A 20,250-nucleotide genomic window follows, 5' to 3' on the forward strand; every position below is an offset into this window, starting at 1 on the left:
TGTGTGTGTGTGTGTGTGTGTGTGTGTGTGCGCGCGCACGCGCACGTGTGTGTATAGACATATACAAATATAATAAAACAAATTTTTTTATTTTTAAATGCTGCTTTTATCTTCGTTATCACTTTTCTGCCTCTAATACAAATCTAATTAAGTGTTCTAGCTAAACGAAGGAAAACAAGCTAAAGCCAGTTTCCTGTGCCAACCAAACTGATCTGTGCCTAAGTATTAGTTACATTTAGAAAATTATACTGTATAGTTGTTGCATTATTTTGTATTTTCTGAAACATTTTCTGTTAGTCTCTTTACTAATGTAGGACTTTCTGTTAGAAGGGCAACTTTTAACTCTCACTAGCTTAAGCAAAAAAGGGAATATATTGGCTTGTATGGTTGAGAAGTCAGGTGTGGCTGAGTGCAGATATTCAGTGATGTCATTAGGAATCTCAGCCACATTTTCTTCTAGATCTGCTTCATCCTTACGTAGCCTTTCCCAGTGTAGTGGCACAATGGCCACCAGCCAGGCCAGCCAGGCTTATGTCTTGTAAGCCTAGCACCTCAGAGAAAAAGAACCCAGCCCCAAGGGCTACAGCACAAGTTCCAGGATTGACTATTTCAGCCTGTGCCCACCCCCACAACTGGTCACTATGTGTGTGTGGAGTGGAGGGATCATTATTCAATGCCAGTCAACCTACATGGGCTAAGAACGAGGGAGAGGTGGTTCCCTGACAAAAGGGGTACATGAGTATATCAAAGAGAGAGATATGAAGAGAATGAAGGGAGGGTAGGGGATGGATAAATGAAGAGAGTCATGTTAGTAGAAAAGGGTAGGCGAGAACACCTAATATCCCCTGGGTCTTAGTAAATGTTGAATTGACTCAACAAAAGAGCAAAGGAAAAGCTAATGAGAGTGGAAGTATTAAAAGTTCATTGAAAGGAAAACTGGGCAGAGAGATCATCACAGTGATAACTTCCTTTCTACCTGGGGTAGTTCCATCATCTGCTTGGTAGTACCATAGGAGCACGAAACACATTTCCGTGCTCTACCTTCTGTTTCAACCAACTGAAATTTCACTTTTAAAGAGATATCCTTTTCATTGTGATATGTATCTCCAGGATTCCCAGAAACATCTGTAGCCACTAGTCACATGTAGCTATTTAAAGTTAAGTATAAATTAATTCAAATTAAATAAATTTAAGGACTCAACTTCTCAGTTATGCTAGCCACATTTCAAGTGCTCATTAGGCACATGTGGCTACCAGGTTGGACAGCTCAGATATGGAACATTTGTATCATCACAGAAAGTTCTATTGGACAGTACTGACAGAGCAGTAAGCTGTTACCAGCAATTTGTTGTTATTAGGTGTCTTTCTAGTGACCATTACTCAGAATTGAATGAGAAATGTTGATTATGACAGAAGAAATGAGAGAAGCTGCCTGGGACCATCTGTTGGCCCTATTTTCACTTCTTTAAAGCATTTCAGCTCCCTTAGGACTTTGCAGTGGATATCCAGATGGGATAGTCTCTGCCATCACAGAGCTGGAATTCCTGATAATCCCTTTGAAACAAGCCCAGAGAGACATCCAGGGACTGTAGCCCAGGAGCCACCTGAGAGCAGTGGTGCTTGGGAGAGGGGGAGCTTGAGAGGCTGTTGGTGTCAGAGTCCTTGAGGAATGTATTGTCTAAGGCAGTCAGTGCTCATTGTTGTCAGGTGTCATAAATTTCTATCCCTTGTCATGTACTTGATCATCTCTTAATGTTATATAAGTCAGATAAAAACTGATTTTTCCTTTTTCATTTTATTCTGCAGACCTATCCCTCTTTGTTCTGTTGTTATGATAAATAGCCAACTTGATAAAGTTGAAGGACGGAAATTTTTTGTTTCCTGTAATGTTCAGAGTGTTGATGAGAAGACCCTATACTCAGAGGCGACAAGTAAGAAGCTGGTCTTATCTCTTTCTTGGGGTTTAGTTGGGTTGGGTTGGGAGTTTTGGTTGGTTGGTTGGTTGGTTGATTTGGGTTTTGTGGGGGTCAGGGGGGTGTTTTGGTTTGGTTTGGTTTTTTGCCCTGGTATTATAACCCATACATGCCAAAAAATTCTTAATTCCCTGTCATGCAAAGAACAAGTTAAAGATATTCTTATACATTGCTAGTAAAGGGCAAGTTGCCAACATCTATCAAAATTACAGCCCAATGCATAAGCTCATGCCTGTAGTCCCCGCACTTTGGTAGGCTAAGGTGGGAGGATCACTTGAGCCCAGGAGTTCGAGACCAGCCTTGGCAACATGGCAAGACCCCATCTCTACAAAAAATACAAAAAATTAGCGGGGCATGGTAGTGTGCGCCTGTAGTCCCAGCTACTTGGGAGGCTGAGATGGGAGGCTCCCTTGAACCCAGGAGACAGAGGTTGCAGTGAGCTGAGATCGCACCTCTGCACTCCAGCCTGGGTGACAGAGCCAGACCCTGTCTCAAAAAAAAAAAAAAAAAAATTACAAAGTGATATGCCCTTTGACCCACCTCCAGGACTTTATCTCACAGGTATAATAACTGCAAAATTATAATGTGTTAGATTGCTATCGGGTTCCAGTGATTGTGTCACTCATGCAACATTATTTGCAATAGCAAGAAAAATGGCAAAACGTAGCAAACATAGCTATCCATCAATAGGAGACTGGTTAAAGTACTACAGCTCACCTATGAACTATATTGTATGTGTGTGCCATTAAAAAATGGTGAAATATTGTGATACCATAAATAAGAAAAATATGTCTATATTTATGTGTGTGTAGACTGTCTCAGGAAAGTCACACACATGACCTGTTACTTCCCTGGAGTACTGAGGTTCATCCATGTTGTTGGCTGTGTTCACTTGTTTGTACCACTGTGTAATACTCCATATGTGACTATCCCACAATGAATGTCTCTCTTCCAGTGACAGGCCTCTGACTATTACAAATGGGGCTGCTATAAACATTCTTGTTCATGTCTCCTGGTGGTGTGCATGGGCAAGAGCTTGGCATATACTTAGGAATAGAATTTCTGGGTGGTAGAGTATTGTGAGTATTCAGCTTTACAGAGGAATGCAAAATTGTTTTCTAAGCCTGTACCAAATTAAACTCCCACCAGCAATATATGAGATTCTTTAGATTCCCATCTTCTCTAGCAATTAGTGAAGTCAGACTTCATGATTTTTGCCAGTCAAATGACTATAAAATGACTTCTCGGTGTGATCTTGATTTGCATTTCTCTGATTACCTGTGTGGTTGAGTGTCTCTTCATATGTTTATTGACCATATTTTTTCCCATTCTGTGAAATTTTTGTTTGTTCAGCTTTTTTTCCATTTGTTCTCATTTTCTTACTGATTTATAGACGTTCTTTATATATTTTCTATTAGAACAATTTTTTGTTGGATGTATAAGTTGCACATACCTCCTTACAGTGTGTAAGTTGTCTTTTATTTGCTTTAAGGTATCTTCTTTATGAACAGAAATTTTTAATGTCAATTTAGTTGCATTTATTACATTTTTCCCTTTATGGCTAATGTTTTTTGTATCTTGTTTAAGAAATTTATTTTTCCTCTTAAGTATGAAGCATTTGCAGGAATGATGGATATAAGGAGCAGGTGGAAGATAATAACTTAAATCCACAGTCAATTTAAGAACTCCATTCCAGGCTGTGGTTTGTACTTCCTGTCTCACTAAACCTTTCAATATCATAAAGGTGCCAGATGGCTCACTTGTAATTTTAGTTCTTTTCATTTTCCTGGCTATCTCTAATGGAAGTAGTGAGGAACCATGAAATGGCCAAGTGGTGAGGACCTGGTTACCCAGGGAGAAGTAATACAGTATTGTGATAGTCAAAAGCTGATTCTTAATTTGGCTGAAAAATGAGAGTGGACAGATAGACTGAAGCTACAAATGTGAATCAAATCCTTCTTTTGTATATGTCTTTCTATTTAGAGTAGTCCATCAGATTGAAGTCAGTTGACATATAATCATCTGCTGTTATTTTGTTTGTTTAGGCTTATTTATAAAGCTGAATCCTGCTAAAAGTCTGACATAAAGAGCTGCTGGTGAACTCCATCTCATTCTCGCCCCTCCAGAAGAAGCAGTTGTCCCCCAAATACTCTGCTCACTGCTGAATCCCTGTAGGGAGAAGCCTGCCAACAGTGACCTTCCGAAACAGCCTTCTGAATACAAAGAGGATTCAGTTTCCATCTTCTCAACTTTTTAACACAGAAACACTTCCTGCGAGCATATCGTCAACTCTCAGGCCAGGCGCTGTGGCTCACACCTATAATCCCAGCACTTTAGGAGGCCGAGGCAGGCGGATTGCCTGAGCTCAGGAGTTCAAGATCAGTCTGGGCAACACGATGAAACTCCGTCTCTACTAAAATACAAAAAATTATCCAGGCATGGTGGCGTACGCCTGTAGTCCCAGCTACTCAGGAGGCTGAGGCAGGAGAATTGCTTGAACCCAGGAGGAGGAGGTTGCAGTGAGCCAAGATCATACCACATCACTCCAGCCTGGGCAACAGAACAAGAACCCATCTCAAACAAACAAACAAACAAACAAACAAACAAACAAAACTCTTGTCTCCTTAGGATATGTTACCTGCTCCACTGCAGACTAGAGAAATAAATGTGTATTGAACCTTTTACTGCAAACTTGAAAATGCTAGAAAACCAAGCATGAAGAATAAATACATGGCGGGAAACACACAGGCATGTGCATATGCATATACATTGTAAGTTAGTAAGTTAGAAAGCTAGCTTTGTTGTATCTGAACACATGAATCTTTTTTGGTCAGTGTAGGAAGCACAGCCAGATCCTATAGGAATGAATACCTCAAATCTGTTGTCTGAGATTCTAGAGATTAAAGCACTGTGCCATTTTTAACCCAGGCTGTACTGTTGTTTCTTACCAACAGCATAGGTTTTCATCACTGGAAGGAGCCTGTGTTCATTTCCTAGGGCTGCTGTAGCAAAGTAGTACAAACTGGATTGTTTAAACCAACAAAAACTCATTGTCTCTCAGTTCTGGAGGCCAGAAGTTCAAAATCAAGGTGTTGACCAAGGCCATTCTCCTGAAAGTGCTAGGGAAGGAGCTGTCCATGCCTCCCTCCTGGCTTCTGGGAGCCTCAGGTGTTCCTTGGCTTCTAGATGCATCATTCCAGTCCTCCATCTTCACATGGCATTCCCTCTGTGTGTCTCCACAGTGTCTTCCCTCTGTGCAGATCTATCTCTGTGTCCAAGTCTCCTCTTTTTATAAGGAAACCAGTCATAATGGACCCACCTGAATGACCTCATTTTAACTTGATTACCTCTGTAAAAAATGTATTTCCAAATAAAGTGACCTTATGAGGTATTGGAGATTAGGACCACAACATACCTTTTTTGGGAGGACACAATTCAACCTGTAAAAGAGCCTCAACAAAACTAAAAAATGAATGGAGAGACTTGAAGGGGGCCAGCCCCTCCACACCTGTGGGTGTTTCTCATCAGGTGGGATGAGAGACTGAGAAAAGAAATAAGGCACAGAGACAAAGTATAAAGAAAGAACCCTGGGCCCAGGGGACCGGCGCTCAGCATACAGAGGACCCGCACTGGCCCCAGTCTCAGCTCTCTCAGTATTTATTGATTACTGTTTTCACTATCTCGGCAAGGGGAATGCAGCAGGAGAACAGGGTGATAGTGGGGAGAAGGTCAGCAGGAAAATATGTGAGCAAAGGAATCTGTGTTACAAATAAGTTCAAGGGAAGGTACTATGCCCAGATGTGTACGTAGGCCAGATTTATGCTTCTCTCCACCCAAACATCTCAGTGTAGCAAAGAGTAACAGCAGCATTGCCGCCAGCGTATCTCGGCTCCAGCCACAGGGTGGTTTTCTCCTATCTCAGAATGGAACAAACATAGGATCGGGTTTTACACCAAGACATTCTGTTCCCAGGGGCATGCAGGAGACAGAGGCCTTCCTCATCTCAACCACAAGAGGCCTTCCTCTTTTACTAATCCCCCTCAGCACAGACCCTTTGCGGGTGTCGGGCTGGGGGATGGTCAGGTCTTTCCCTTCCCGCGAGGCCATATCTCAGGCTGTCTCAGTGGGGGGAAGCCTTGGACAATACCCAGGCTTTCTTGGGCAGAGGTCCCTGCGGCTTTCCACAGTGCATTTTGCCCCTGGTTAATTGAGAATGGAGAATGGCGATGACTTTTACCAAGCATACTGCCTGTAAACATACTGTTAATGAGGCACGTCCTGCACAGTCCTAGATCCCTTAAACCTTGATTCCATACAGCACATGTTTCTGTAAGCACAGGGTTGGGGCTAAAGTTACAGATTAACAGCATCTCAAGGCAAAGCAATTTTCTTAGTACAGATCAAAATGGAATTTCTCATGTCTTCCTTTCTACATAGACACAGTAACAGTCTGATCTCTCTTTTCCCTACAGAGACTAATGTTCTGGAAAATATATTCTGCTTCCTAGTGCAGGCAATAGATTATTTGGGCTTCCATTTCTTTCCTTTCTTTCCCCATATTAGAAATTTAAGCTGAACCATATGAAATCACTATTTCGAAGAACAGAATGGTCAAATATTGACAATTTCCTATGGTTCAACCTAATAACTTAGGGACAGCCTTGTGGTACCCTACCCAGTCATCCTTCCACAGCCAAAAGATCAGCTGGAGCCCTCCATTGCCAGAGCTGACTGACCTGGGATGGCCAAGCCAGAGGAAGACCCACGTCCTGGAAGCTCTGTCTCTAGTGCCCAACTCCAGTTCTCAAGTTGCAAGGGCCCAGCAGACGTGGGGGCACTGCAGGGGTGAAGCTGGCAGTTCCTTCTCCCAGAAACTCTGAGAGAGCCTGGGAAAGTGCCCCAGGAGATGGCTGGGCTCACAGCTCTACAAGTTACAGGTCTGGCAATGGCCACCCTCTATTCCCAGTCTTCCAACAAATCCTGAAACTTAAGAGAGTGGACTCTTACAATAATTATATTTCACATGTTAAAAAATATGACTCCGAAGGAATAAGCCAGCACTGCTCATTTAGCTAGTTTCACTTAACTAGTTGGGAGGAAGTTTAGACAATGAAGGTACTGTACTCTCATCGTTAGATTTCCCTGGCAGGCTTGCAGAACTGCTATGGCACACCAGACCTCCAGCCAAGTGAAAGAACCTAACTGAAAGAGTGCCAAATGACCAGGTTTTCTTCATGTTAAGTATGCCTGCCTCCCTTCGTATCCACTTTTTTCCCTTTACAGTTTCATTTCTTACACTGGTTTGCTCACATCCAGGTTAGATGCTGCACAAGATCAACTAAGGAAAAAGCTCAGTCACTGTTAACATAGGGTTCCCCATAGCCAGTGAGGGAAAAATGGCTTCCCTGCTTTGCAGCAGACTATTCCTAGCCTTCACCATGCCCTGGCACTCTTGCTTTCCTCAGGTTGTATTTTGGCAAGTATGTAAGATAACAAAAGGTGGCAGAACAGGTAGAAAGAAGGAGAGAGATGCTATCAGAATTGCCAGCTCCACTCCATCACTGGCTTGCTGTGTGACCTAATGGAACTATTCCTCATTTCCTGTTTCCTTCTTTTTCCTTTCTTTTTTTTTTTTTTTTTTTTCAAGACAGGGTCTGGCTCTGTCGCCTGGGCTGGAATGCAGAGACACAATCTCAGCTCAATGCAACCTCCACCTCCCAGGTTCAAGCGATTCTCCTGCCTCAGCCTCCCAAGTAGCTGGGACTATAGGCATACACCACCAAACCCAGCTAATTTTTGTATTGTTTGTAGAGACAGGGTTTTGCCATGTTGCCCAGTCTGGTCTCAAACTCCTGGGCTCAAGTGATCTGCCCACCTCAGCCTGCCAAGGTACTGGGATTACAGGCATGAGCCACCTTGCTCAACCTGTTTCCTTCTTTATACCAAGTCCTAACATTTTGAATGAATATTAGGAATTGATGCTGGTTAGTGCTAAAATATCTTTAAACTATCAGTGTAAACATAATTAGGCCGTGAGTTTTTGCTCTTACTCCCAGGTTTCTAAATGTCTAAGAAACAATAAAATGAGAGTCATGTACAGAAATATATTGTTGGAAGAATTTTTTTAAAAAGCAAAATAAGATTAAGTTTTTTCTCTAATGGGAAGATGGAATGAAATGTATAAGTTAAGAAAAACCTTTTCTTCTGTATTAAGGAAGCTCATATCCTACATGTTCCTATGTTCCCTACCCCATTACCTTCTCAGGACCCTTAACCTCTTCTGGGGACTTATGAAGCCAAATTATTGTCTTACCTAATGGATGACCATCATGGAACCCTAGTCAAACATATTTTTCAAGACCAAGTATACAACATCCTCTGTGATGGAGACAATGAGGCAATCTTTCAAATTTAAGTCACTAAAAATAAGTCATGAATTTTATGTCTCAGAAAAGTTTGAAATTTCACTTGATAGTATTCTTGGTCTGGCACTACTCTGACCAGTTTAGAATTACAGAATTGGTTTATTCCTTCTCAATTATAGATTTAAAATTAAGTGGACTGCAGACAAAGATACCATAAGAGGGAAAAAAGTCAAAACTACAGATCAATATCCCTTACGAGTATAGATGCAAAAATACTCAACAAGATAACAAGCAAATCCAATAGCACATTAAAAAGATTATATGCTATGACCAAGTGAGATTTATCCCAGAAAGGCAGAGGTGGTTCAACATAAGAAAATAAATCAATGTAATACACCACATTAATACTTCAAGAGAGTAAAACCACATGATCATCTCAATTGGTGCAAGGAATGGCATTTGACAAAATCCAACACCCTTTCATGACAAAAAGCACTCAGAAAACTAGGAATAGAAAAAGACTACCTGAACATAATCTAGAAAAATGCACAGCTGGTATCACACTCAGTGATAAAAGACAGAAAGCTTTCCCCTAACATCAGGAAAAAGGTAAGGATTTCCACCTTCACTACTGCTATTCAATATAGTACTGGAAGTCTTACCCAGAGGAATTAAGCAAGAAAAACAAAAACAGCTTGCAAATTAGAAAGGAAGATGTAAAATTATCTCTATTTGCAGATGACATGTCTACATATAGAAAATCCCAAAGAATTCACCAAAAAATCAAAACTAGCACTAATAAATAAATTCAGCAAAATTGCAGGGTACAAAACTTCATTGGCTGGGTACGGTGGCTCAAGCCTGTAATCCCAGCACTTTGGGAGGCCGAGGCAGGCGGATCACAAGGTCAGGAGATCGAGACCATCCTGGCTGACATGGTGAAACCCCATCTTTACTAAAAATACAAAAAATTAGCCAGGCGTGGTGGCGGGTGCCTGTAGTCCCAGCTACTCAGGAGGCTGAGGCAGGAGAATGGCATGAACCCGGGAGGCGGAGCTTGCAGTGAGCCAAGATTGCGCCACTGCACTCTAGCCTGGGCGACAGAGCAAGACTCCATCTCAAAAGAAAAAAAAAAAAATTCATCTTTTGTGCATTAAAGAATATTATCAGTGAAGTGAAAAAAAATCCCTACAGAATGGGAAAAATATTTGCAAATTATATATCCAAAAAGGTGTTAGCATTCAGAATATATAAGGAATTCTTACAACTCAACAACAAAGAACCCAGTTTAAAAATGGGGGAAGAACTTGAATGGACATTTCTCCAAAGAAGATATGGAAATGGAAATGGCTAACAAGTATATGAAAAGAGCCTCAACATCACTAACCATTAGAAAAATGCAAATCAAAACCACAATGACCACACCTACTAAAATGCCTATAATTTTTTTATTTTATTATTATTATTTTTTTGAGATGGAGTTTCGCCCTTGTCTAGGTTGGAGTGCAATGGCGCGACCTGGGGTCACTGCAACCTCCGCCTCCCAGGTTCAAGTGATTCTCCTGCCTCAGCCTCCCAAGTAACTGAGATTACAGGCACCCACCACCACACCTGGCTAATTTTTTTGTGTATTTTTAGTAGAGATGGGGTTTCACCATCTTGGCCAGGCTGGTCTATAATTTTTTGTTTTTAAAAACAGTGTCAAGGAGGATGTAAAAAAAAAATAGAAACTTCATACATTGCTGGGTGAATATAAAATAATGCAGCTGCTACGGAAAATTTGGCAGTTCCCCAGAAAGACATACAATTACTATATGACCCAGCAATTCCACTGCTAGGTATAAATAAAAGAGAAATGAAAACACGCATCCACACAGAAGCTTGTACACTAGTATTTATAATAGCATTATTCGTAATAGCCAAAATGTGGAAACAACCCAAATGGCCATTAATGAATGAATGGATAAACAAATTGTAGTACACACACACACACACACACACATAATAGACTATTATTCAGCCATACAAAGGAATGAAATACTGAAACATGCTGCAGCTTGGATAAACCTCAAAAGCATCACATTAAGTGAAAGAAAACAATACTATATTTAGAATAGGCAACTCCATAGAGACAGAAAATGGATTAGTGATTGATATGGTTTGGCTGTGTCCCCACCCAAAATCTCATCTTGAATTGTAATCCAAATTGTAATCCCCATGTGTTGGGGACAGGACCTTGTGGAAGGTGATTAGATCATGGGGGCAGTTCCCCCATGCTGTTCTCGTGGTAGTGAGTGCATTCTCATGAGATCTGATGGTTTCATAAAGGGCTTTTCCCCACTTCACTCAGCACTTCTCTCTCCTGCTGTGTCAGGAAGGATGTGTTTTCTTTCCTTTTCGCCATGATTGTAAGTTTCCTGTGTCCTCCCCAGCCATGCAGGACTGCGAGTCAATTAAACTTCTTTCCTTTAGAAATTTACCCAGTCTGGGGCAGTTCATAGCAGTGTGAGAATGGACTAATACAGTGCTTGCTAGGGGAATGAGGGTGGTGCGCATGGAGGAGAGAACAGGAAGTGATTTAAGTGATTACTTACAATACTTTTTCTAGGGTGGTAAAAAAGTTTTAAAACTAGAGAAAGGTGGTAGTTGCACAACATTGTGAATGTACTAAATGCCAATGAGTTGTACATTTTTAAATGATTCAGCTGAGGGTGGTGACTCATGCCTGTAATCTTAACGCTTTGGGAGGCCAAGGCGGAAGGATCCCTTGAAACCAGGAGTTCAAGACCAGCCCGGTCAACATGGCAAGACCCCATTTCTACAAAAGAAAAATTTTGAAAATTAGCCAGGCATGGTGACATGCGCCTGTAGTTCCAGCTACTTGGGAGGCTGAAGTGGAAGGATTGCTTGAGCCCAGGAGTTCATGGTTGCAGTGAGCTATGAACATGCCACTGCACTCCAACCTGGGCAACAGAGCAAGACCCTGTCTCAAAAATGAAGAAGAAGAAGAAGAAGAAGAAGAAGAAGAAGAAGAAGAAGAAGAAGAAGAAGAAGAAGAAGAAGAAGAAGAAGGGGAAGAAGGAGAAATTGGAACCCTCATACATTGCTGGTTGGAATGCAAAATGATGCAACCATTCTGGCAGTTCCTCCAAAAGCTAAACAGAATTACCCAGCAATTCTAGTGGTAGGCGTATACCCAAAGGAATTGAAAAGAGGGATTCAAACAGATCGTTGTACTTCAGTGTTCATTGCAGAATTATTCATAATAGCCAAAAGGTAGAAACAACCCAAATGTCTATCTACAGATGAGCAGATAAACATCATGTGATATATACATACAATAGAATATGATTCAGCCATAAAGAGGAATGAAGTTCTGATACATGCCACAACATGGATTAACCTTGAACACATTATGCTAAGTGAAATAAGATTTTAAAAGGACAAATATTGTATGATTCAATTTATATGAAATATCTAGAATAAGCAAAATTGTAGACAGAAAATATATTAGAGGTTACCAGGGCAAGGGAGAGGCAGGAATGGGGAGTTATTTTTTAATAGGTACAAAGTTGGGATGATTACGTTTTGGAAATAGATAGTGGTGATGGTTGTACAATACTGTGAATGCAATTCCTGCCACTGAATTGTACACTTAAAAGTGGTTAAAATGGCAAATTTTACGTTACATATATTTTACCACAACTTCAGAAGGCTATTGTAATATACCAAAAACCATTGAATTGTACATTTTAAATGCGTGAATTGTGTATTATATGAATTTTATCTAAACAAAGCTGTTTAAAAAAATGAAAAAGATAATACTAAAACTGCAAGTACAGGCCAGGCACAGTGGCTCACACCTGTAATCCTAGCACTCTGGGAGGCCGAGGCAGGTGGATCACTTGAGGCCAGGAGTTTGAGACCAGCCTGGCCAACATGGTGAAACCCTGTCTCTACTAAAACTACAAAAATTAGCCGGGCATGGTGACGGGCTCCTGTGGTCTCAGCTACTCAGGAGGCTGAGGCAGGAGAATCACTTGAACCCAGGAGATGGAGGTTACAGTAAGCCGAGATCACGCCACTGCACCCCAGCCTGGGTGACAGAGTGAGACCTATCTCAAAAAAAAAAAAAATGCAAACACAAGCAAACAATAAGAAGATGGCAGAGCTGACACTTGTACTACCAGGAGCCCTTTGCCAGCCATGTTACAAAGATAAAACAGCGACTGACATGCTCAGTTTCACTGATCTCACTTTAAATACTACTGTAAGATTTTTCTATTGAAAGCAAAAATAAGCTGGGCGCGGTGGCTCACGCCTGTAATCCCAGCACTTTTGGGAGGCCGAGGCAGGCAGATCACAAGGTCAGGAGATCAAGACCATCCTGGCTAACACGGTGAAACCCCATCTCTACTAAAAATACAAAAAATTAGCCGGACGTGGTGGCAGGCGCCTGTAGTCCCAGCTACTCAGGAGGCTGAGGCAGGAGAATGGATAGAACCTGGGAGGCGGAGCTTGCAGTGAGCCGAGATCGCGCCACTGCGCTCCAGCCTGGGCGACAGAGCCAGAGACTCCGTCTCAAAAAAAAAAAAAAAAGCAAAAATATTATTTGTATTGATACTAAATACAACTTTTAATTGTTAAAATTAAGTGGTCCGGAAACTATCAATCTCGTGTGTGTGATATTTTGTTTTAAAGTGTTTTGTAGATCTTGTTTATTGCTTAGGAGAAATTAAGATTGCCCAGCCAAGGGACCTTGAAAAGATTTCATTTTTTTTTCCATTTCTGCCTTCTCAGGTCCTTCCTAAACATTCCCTTCACCAGCAGAACTTTTTCAAATTCATCCCACTTATCTTTAACTCTCTAAAATCTTACAGTACTATGACCTGAATCTTACTTAATTCTCTAATTTTTTAACAAGCTAATAAACCAAAAAGCTCCTCTGTATGTATGTATGTACGTATGTATGTATCTTTTTGAGACAGGGTCACACTGTGTTGCCCAGGCTGGAGTGCCGTGGCACAATCACAGCTCACTGCAGCCTCAACCTCTCGGGCTCAAGTGATCCTCCTACCTCAGCCTCCTGAGTAGGTGGAACTACAGGCAGATAGCTTGAGCTCAGGATTTCGAGACTAGCCTGGGCAACGTAGTGGCGGCTCCACAGGAGGAGAAAAGATGGCAAAGAGAAGCGATTCAAAGTTTTTGGAACGTGTCTAGAAGCACCTAGGTGGCGTGAGGGAGTTGCAGCGGGAGGAAGGAGGACAGAAAGAGGCAGGAGCAGGGGACAAGAATTGGAAGGGGAAGGGGTTTGTAGAGTCAGGGCCATGAAGTGGCTCACCTCCAACATGGGCCCCATTCAGCCCCTTTGGGTGGTGGAATCTGAACTGGAAGAAGCGGCCGTGTGTGACCACAACTGAAGAACTGTGTCTGTGTGTTAAGCATCATAGCAATGGGAACCCAGGCCCACCTGGTGAGAGCACCCAGATGTGAGCCTCACTCTTGGGAGAGGAACTTCTTCTTCACCCCATCCTGAGAAAGCAGTGGTGCCTGTCATCATGGAAGCAAGGGTGTGCTTGGGTGGCCATCACCATGGAAGAAAGACAGGCTCAGTGGAGGACGTGCCTCAGTCACCACAGGGAACTGTTGGAGACATAGCAGAGGTGACAGCAGCACCAGCATCCACAATGGGTCCCTCAGCAGCCTCCCACCCTGTTTTCCATGTGAGGAGCTGGGGCTGCCCCCTTGGCCCTAGTGGCTCCTGGCTTCTTGGGCTGCCTACAGGAGGCCAGGAGGAGCAACCCTGAAGCAGGGTAAGAAATGACACATTGCCTGCCTGCACAGGTTGGAGGTGGCTTTGCAGCTCATGCACTAAACTTGGGGCACCCTCTGTTAGACCAGTATTCACACCCCAAATAGTGTATGCACAATTATGAATGACTTTAATGAAAATGAAGGTCCCTGCTGGCTGCCCTGGGAGCATGTGCCCAACCTTGAACTGTGGCAGTTCACTCGCCTCCTGCCAACCCTCCCCAGTCCTCACACTTGTGCTTCCAGAGCACAGCAGTCTGGCCAAGTGCAGACAGCGAGGGACAAAAACTGAGGAATGTTAACTTCCAGGGGCAGCTGACCTTAAAGAACCTTTTCATGAGCATATGTGCAATAGATTTAATGCAAGGCTTTTACCCTACTTGAGAGAAGCAGTGTTAAAGAAGACATACAGAGGCTGTTTATGAAGAGGCAGTATCCATCTGCAAGTGAAAAAAAAAGATGAATTGGCCCATAATGCTTCTCTTGAGTTGTTCAAACCTACTGCAATACAAGTAATTAATTGTGAAAAAAAAGTGATAGCTATTACTCAGTTACAGTTTGCTAGGCATTGTGTAAGCACATTATTTGTGTCACTTTCTTTACTCCTTAGATACTATTGATGGCCTCAATTTACATGTGAGCAAACTTTGTGAGGCTTAAGTAAATTCCCAAAATCACACAGCTACTCCATTAAGTAGGTGCTCTTATTATTCCCATTTTACAGATGCAGAAGTTGAATCAAACCTGGGATTTGTATCTGGGTCCTCCTGGCTTCAGATCCCAAACTTCCAGCATCAGGATTCACTACCCCTCTGTGATGACCAACACAGAAGTGCGTAAAGATGTGATGGTGTAAGTGGAGACAGATCCTGGAGAAGGCAGAGGAGGAAGGGACATTTCCCTTATCACTGCACTTAAGGCCAGAGTTTCCAATTTGCAATTTTGAAAACATTACATTTTATAAAGAATAATACCCGATCAAGAAATTGATACAGTTTTAGGCCAGGAGGCCAAGGTGGGAGGAATGCTTGAGCCCAGGAGTTCGAGACCAGCCTGGGCAACACAGCAAGATCTCATCTCTACAAATAATTTTTAAAATTAGCTGAGCATGGTGGCATGCACCTGTGGTCCCAGCTACTCAGGAGGCTGAGGCGGGAGAATCAGTTAAGTCCAGGAGGTCAAGGCTGCAGTGAGCTGTGATCACACCATTGCACTCTAGCCTTGGTGACAGAGCGAGACTCTGTTTCTAGGAGAAAAAAAAAGAAATTGATAAAGTTTTAATAATAAGGAAAATTTTGATAGTGGTATATCATTAGTGTCATTTTAGGATCAGAATAAAACTCCTCTAGAATAATAAGGTAATGAGTAAATAAATACAAGTGTAAAGGACTGGGGTGGATGTTACAGAGTGGTCGCTAATTATACATTAGCCTAATGTACATTAGCTGAGTCAGGAATAAAAATGAAATAAGTGTTCTAATTTAGGAGACAACACTTGGGCTGTTGATTGCCTCTGAAAAACCTTATTCTTCAGAAAACAAAAAAACTCATCACAGCAGGTGTAGATAAAGGTGACAAAAGGAAAACATACTAGAAACAAGATTCAGGAATAATATCTACCACACCCAAATCTAAAATATAGGAAAAGTGTTTTCATAAAGTCACCCCAGTCCTCAGTTCATTTATAAAACCACTCCCCCCCCCTGCAAACTTTAGCAATTTTCTAAAGAACTCTAGGATTGAAACACTGAACTGTAGCACTTGGAAATGAGCCTCAGCCAGAAACACCACCTTCACCCCTCCTGTCTCTTATTTTGTCTCTGTTTCATCCCTTCTCTCCCAAAACACAGTCTTCACAATGGGGACATGCCTCCTCCATCACCCCCACCCTACCCATCTCTGGGTCAGAAATGTCTAGGCTATTGCTAAGATACAATCATGGACACCAGTTGTTTTCTTGTCTGTCATCTTCTATCCCTTCCTCCCAGTCTTCTGAAAACAGAACCATGCTGACTTGGCAGAAAGCCCTTAGAGTCAAGCTGGGTGAGAGGACTGCCAATCAAACCTGGCCACTTGACAAGCTTTGATCATCATAGCTCCCCACCCCCTTGACCACAGACATTAGTCCAAGGAGGAGGCACATAACCTAACATTAGAGTCTTCCCTGGGATTTCATATGTGGATGATAGGTGAAGGAGAAAACAGATTGAGATGAATTTTGGAAATGCCATCCATGAGGCTTGATGTGTGGATGGACAAGTCACGTAACCTCAGTGAACTTGAGTTTTCTTCTCTTTACAACGACAGACTTGAACCAAAGACTCTTGGAGGCACCTCCAGATTCAGTTTGAGGGTTCTGTGGGGCTTCACCTATGATGAGGTCAGTCTGTCTGCTCCAGCCATGCCCTTTCAGGGCCGAGATACCTGGCAAAATTATGCATCCAGGGAAAATCTCTCTTTCATAAGCTCAGATACAGGGTTGTCCCCTTTGCCATCATTTCACCCTTCTCCTTATCAAAATCTACTTTTAGGTTCCCATTTAAACTAAGAAGTAAAATACAATAACTAATTTTATTTTATTATGTAATATAATAAAATAATGTAATATACTCTTACCCTATGACCCTTCACAAGAATATTTATACTTTATTTTATTTATTTATTGTAACAGAGATGGGGGTCTCACTATGTTGCCCAGGCTGATCCTTGAACTCCTGGGCTCAAGCAATTCTCCTGCCTCAGCCTCCCAAAGTGCTGGGATTACAGGCATGAGCCACCCAACCCAGCTAGAATATCTACATTTTAAAAGAGAAGCAAAACTTTATGACGAACAATGCATGATGCAATAACTATCAACATCACTATTTATTAAACTCACTCCAAGTTTCCCCCGCATAGAAACGTACACACAGTCTTCCTTCCCTTCACAGCCTTTGGAAGGTCTGTGTGTGCTTGTGTGTGGTATTATGGAGTCAACGTGTGAGTGAGCATATATATATGTGAATGTGTGTATGTGCATGTATGTGCATTTGTGTTTATGTGTGTAAGTTTATGTATGTGTGTGAGTGTGCATGTATTTGTGTGTATGTGTGTGCACACACTTGTGTGTATATTGTATAGACGTGTGTGAGTATGCATGCATGCATGTATGTGCGTGAGCATGTATATCCACATCTGTGGATGTGTGAGTGTATCTATGTGAGTGTAGGTGACTGCATGTGCCTGTGCATGTACTAAAAGAGCCAGTTAACTCTGGAGCTGCAGTTGCTGAAGGTAGGGGCAGACAGGAAAGCCCACAGTGCCAAGGAGTCAGGCCAGCTCAGGCTAACAGAGGGTGCTGGGGAGCGCACAAGGCTTTCTCTCTCACCCTGGCACCAATAAACTCTACACTGGAGCGGTTATAGCTGATGGAGCCACCAAGGCACAGTGGCCATGCCATGTGCCCAGTGCCCAGCTGTGGACAGCAGAAGTGCCCCTCCAAGAAGGCCACACCTCCAGAGTTTCCCTGCGCTGCTGAAGGCCAGGAGCCACAGCCATAGGAAGGAAAGGACTTCCCGATGAATTCTTTGTATGTCTTCATAGACAGAACCGAAGACAGCCTCAGAGCCAGACACTTGCAGACAGCCCAGCTTCCATGAGGGAAGGCCATGGTCAGGCTGGTTTAGTATGACCCAATCTTTTCAGGGCACTCAAAGAATGGAGTGTCATTGTTTTCCCTCATCCTCCAGAAGCCCAAAGATAGAGCCCTACCGGCCCCCAGGGGAAAAAGAACCTGTTTTTCAGTTGCTAATTATTCCTGCCTGGGCTCAAATGGGAAGAATTCTGAGAAGAAAGGGAGTCTCCCCAACGCTGACTGAACAGAGGCCTGAGGACTGACTGGGGAGAGGGGAGGTAGAGAACCGTGGCTACAGGGGATCTGGCAGGGAAAGGTGCCCAAAGAGGGAAAGGGCTCCTTGTCTGGGGAGCACAGAGGTAGGGGTGGCTGGGGGAGATCCTTGGGAGGCTCCCCTGCAGGGACAGTGCTCAAGAGCCCCTCAGGAGCCTCCTGGGGCCTGAGGAGGACTTGCCTGCACCCCACCCTCATCCCGGCCGCTGCTGTGACTATCAGCAAGGACAATGCCTTACTGGGGCCACGAGACTTGCTCCATAGCCATCTGTTATCCTGTGTGGAACACACTCCACCCCTGGGATGTCCCTGACCTTGAGGGAGGGGGCTGGTTCCTAGGCATCCTCAGCGGCTGGTGAAGTCCACATCATCTGTACTTGGAAGCCTCAGGAGCTTGGCCATTGAGCTGACTCAAGCACCTAAACACCCCTGCTTCAGAGTTCTCAGAGGAGAAAGGGGCTCAGGATGTCAGGGGTGTCAGTCATTTAATATGCTTCTTAACAGGAAAGTGGCCTTACTTTGTACCCCAAGCTGGTAAAGCAGATATGCCAGTGGCATTGTGTGGCTGTCCCACTGGTTTGAAAGTATCCCCTCTCAAGCTGTGATCTGGATTTGAAGTGGAGGGGATTGCAGTACAGGGCTGGCCAGGGCCTCTGAGCCCCACCTCAGCACGTGTGTGTGCGCGCACACACACACACCCCTTCAGGATGTCACCACAGCTTTCTGAGCTTGGAGGTCCTGCCTCACTGCCCCTTAGCATTTCACAAATAGGAACTCAGTTCTAGTTGAGCAGTGGTCAGGGCTCCAACATTTGTGGAATGGCCTCGGGTTTCCCCTCAGTCCCAACACAGTTCCTGTTTCTGTTCCCTGCCGAGACCCCCTCATCAGCCCTGTGATCACACCGGCAGCTGCCCACACAGCCAACACCTGCCTACCAGCTGTGTGGCTCCCCTAGGCAAAAGGTCCCTGTGCCATGGCCCAGGGGGCCTTTCAAGCCCAGCCTCCCAGGGTTCCTCTGGGCAGAGTGCTCAGCAACCATTTATTTTAGCTCCCATCCTGTGCCCCATGTTTTGTCAAGACAGCCTTTTCCCTGGTCGTGGTGAGTCCTCACCAGCCCTGGACTGTCTGAGGGTGGGTTTGTGCCTTTCCCAAAAGCTGCCCATTGGCACCTTTCTCCTATAGCAAAGACCAAAAACCTTAGAACCCAGATGAAGCACAAACCCTGAGGCCCCATAAAGCCAGCTGATTCATTCGTTTCAACATGTAACAGTTACTTTCCTTTTCAAAGAGTCCCCTATGGGTGTCCAGGTGTAAAACAAATCTCAAGAGGATCCCTCCCAGAGGGAACCAGGAAAAAAATGGCTAATCTGGGAAGAGTCAGAGACTAGATCTGGGGCAGACAGGCAGCAGACTCCTGGAGGGCCTGGGAATGAGCTGAGAACCAGAGGGCAGGACTGGCAGCCCACAGGACAGGATCCAGTCAGAAGCATTTGGTTTGGCTCAGGCAGTATTTTTATAAATTACTACTGCAGCATCTAAAAGTTAGAAGTTTTCACATAAAAGTCTAGATTTGTGCCAGCTTTTCTTGAAAAAGCAGAGGTGCTGGCAGCTGGGCCTGTATCATGGTAACTCCCACATGGAGTGAGGCCAGGTTTGCCCCCCAAGTCCCCTTGGGTCTGCCCACCACCCCTATTATGCACAGCTGCTCCTGCCCAGGTTGCCTCCGACCCTTAGCTCTGCAGGTCAAGGAACCCGCCCAGCTTGCCTCTGACCCTTAGCTCTGCAGATCAAGGAACCCAGCTTTCCTGAGGGCAGGGCAGCCTTGGTGGGAGTTTGACAGGGAGCCCTCCAGAAGTTGCCTGTGGTAAGCCTGCGGGGCTGAAGAAGGTCCTTGCTCATCCAGAATGGCCAGATGAGAATCAGCCTGGACGGCACCACTCCAACGTGCTGGGAGTCCCACGATCCCATGGGGAGCCAGCCAGTCCACATCAGGGGAGCTCAGCACATGTCCAAGGTGATCTGAGAAGGGCTCCCAGGGCCACCCAAGACAAGGAGGGATTTGGGAGATTTCTGGGAATGTTAATCATCTTCCTGTTTCCTCTTAGTGGTTAACAGTAAATGTCTTTGAACAAAACATGTCCTGTGAATTTGTTTGTGGGGCAACAAAGAGGACAAGGTGGGGAGACTGAGTACTCCATAGTCAGCCTTACAAGGG

At 43.8% G+C, this 20,250-nt stretch overlaps 1 protein-coding gene across 1 annotated transcript in view; it reads left to right on the forward strand.

Annotated features, from left to right (window-relative positions):
- THEM4 (thioesterase superfamily member 4) overlaps positions 1–4,896 on the forward strand; it is a 36,368-nt gene extending 31,472 nt beyond the window's left edge. The window contains exons 5-6 of the mRNA XM_003817225.6: positions 1,807–1,931; positions 4,019–4,896. Of these exons, the coding sequence (XP_003817273.1) occupies positions 1,807–1,931; positions 4,019–4,059 (166 nt within the window). The 3' untranslated portion in view covers positions 4,060–4,896. The remainder of the gene's footprint in view (positions 1–1,806; positions 1,932–4,018) is intronic.
- The last annotated feature ends 15,354 nt before the right edge of the window (positions 4,897–20,250 follow it).

This window comes from Pan paniscus, chromosome 1 (genome assembly GCF_029289425.2).
Source record: "Pan paniscus chromosome 1, NHGRI_mPanPan1-v2.0_pri, whole genome shotgun sequence".
Classification (NCBI taxonomy): domain Eukaryota; kingdom Metazoa; phylum Chordata; class Mammalia; order Primates; family Hominidae; genus Pan; species Pan paniscus.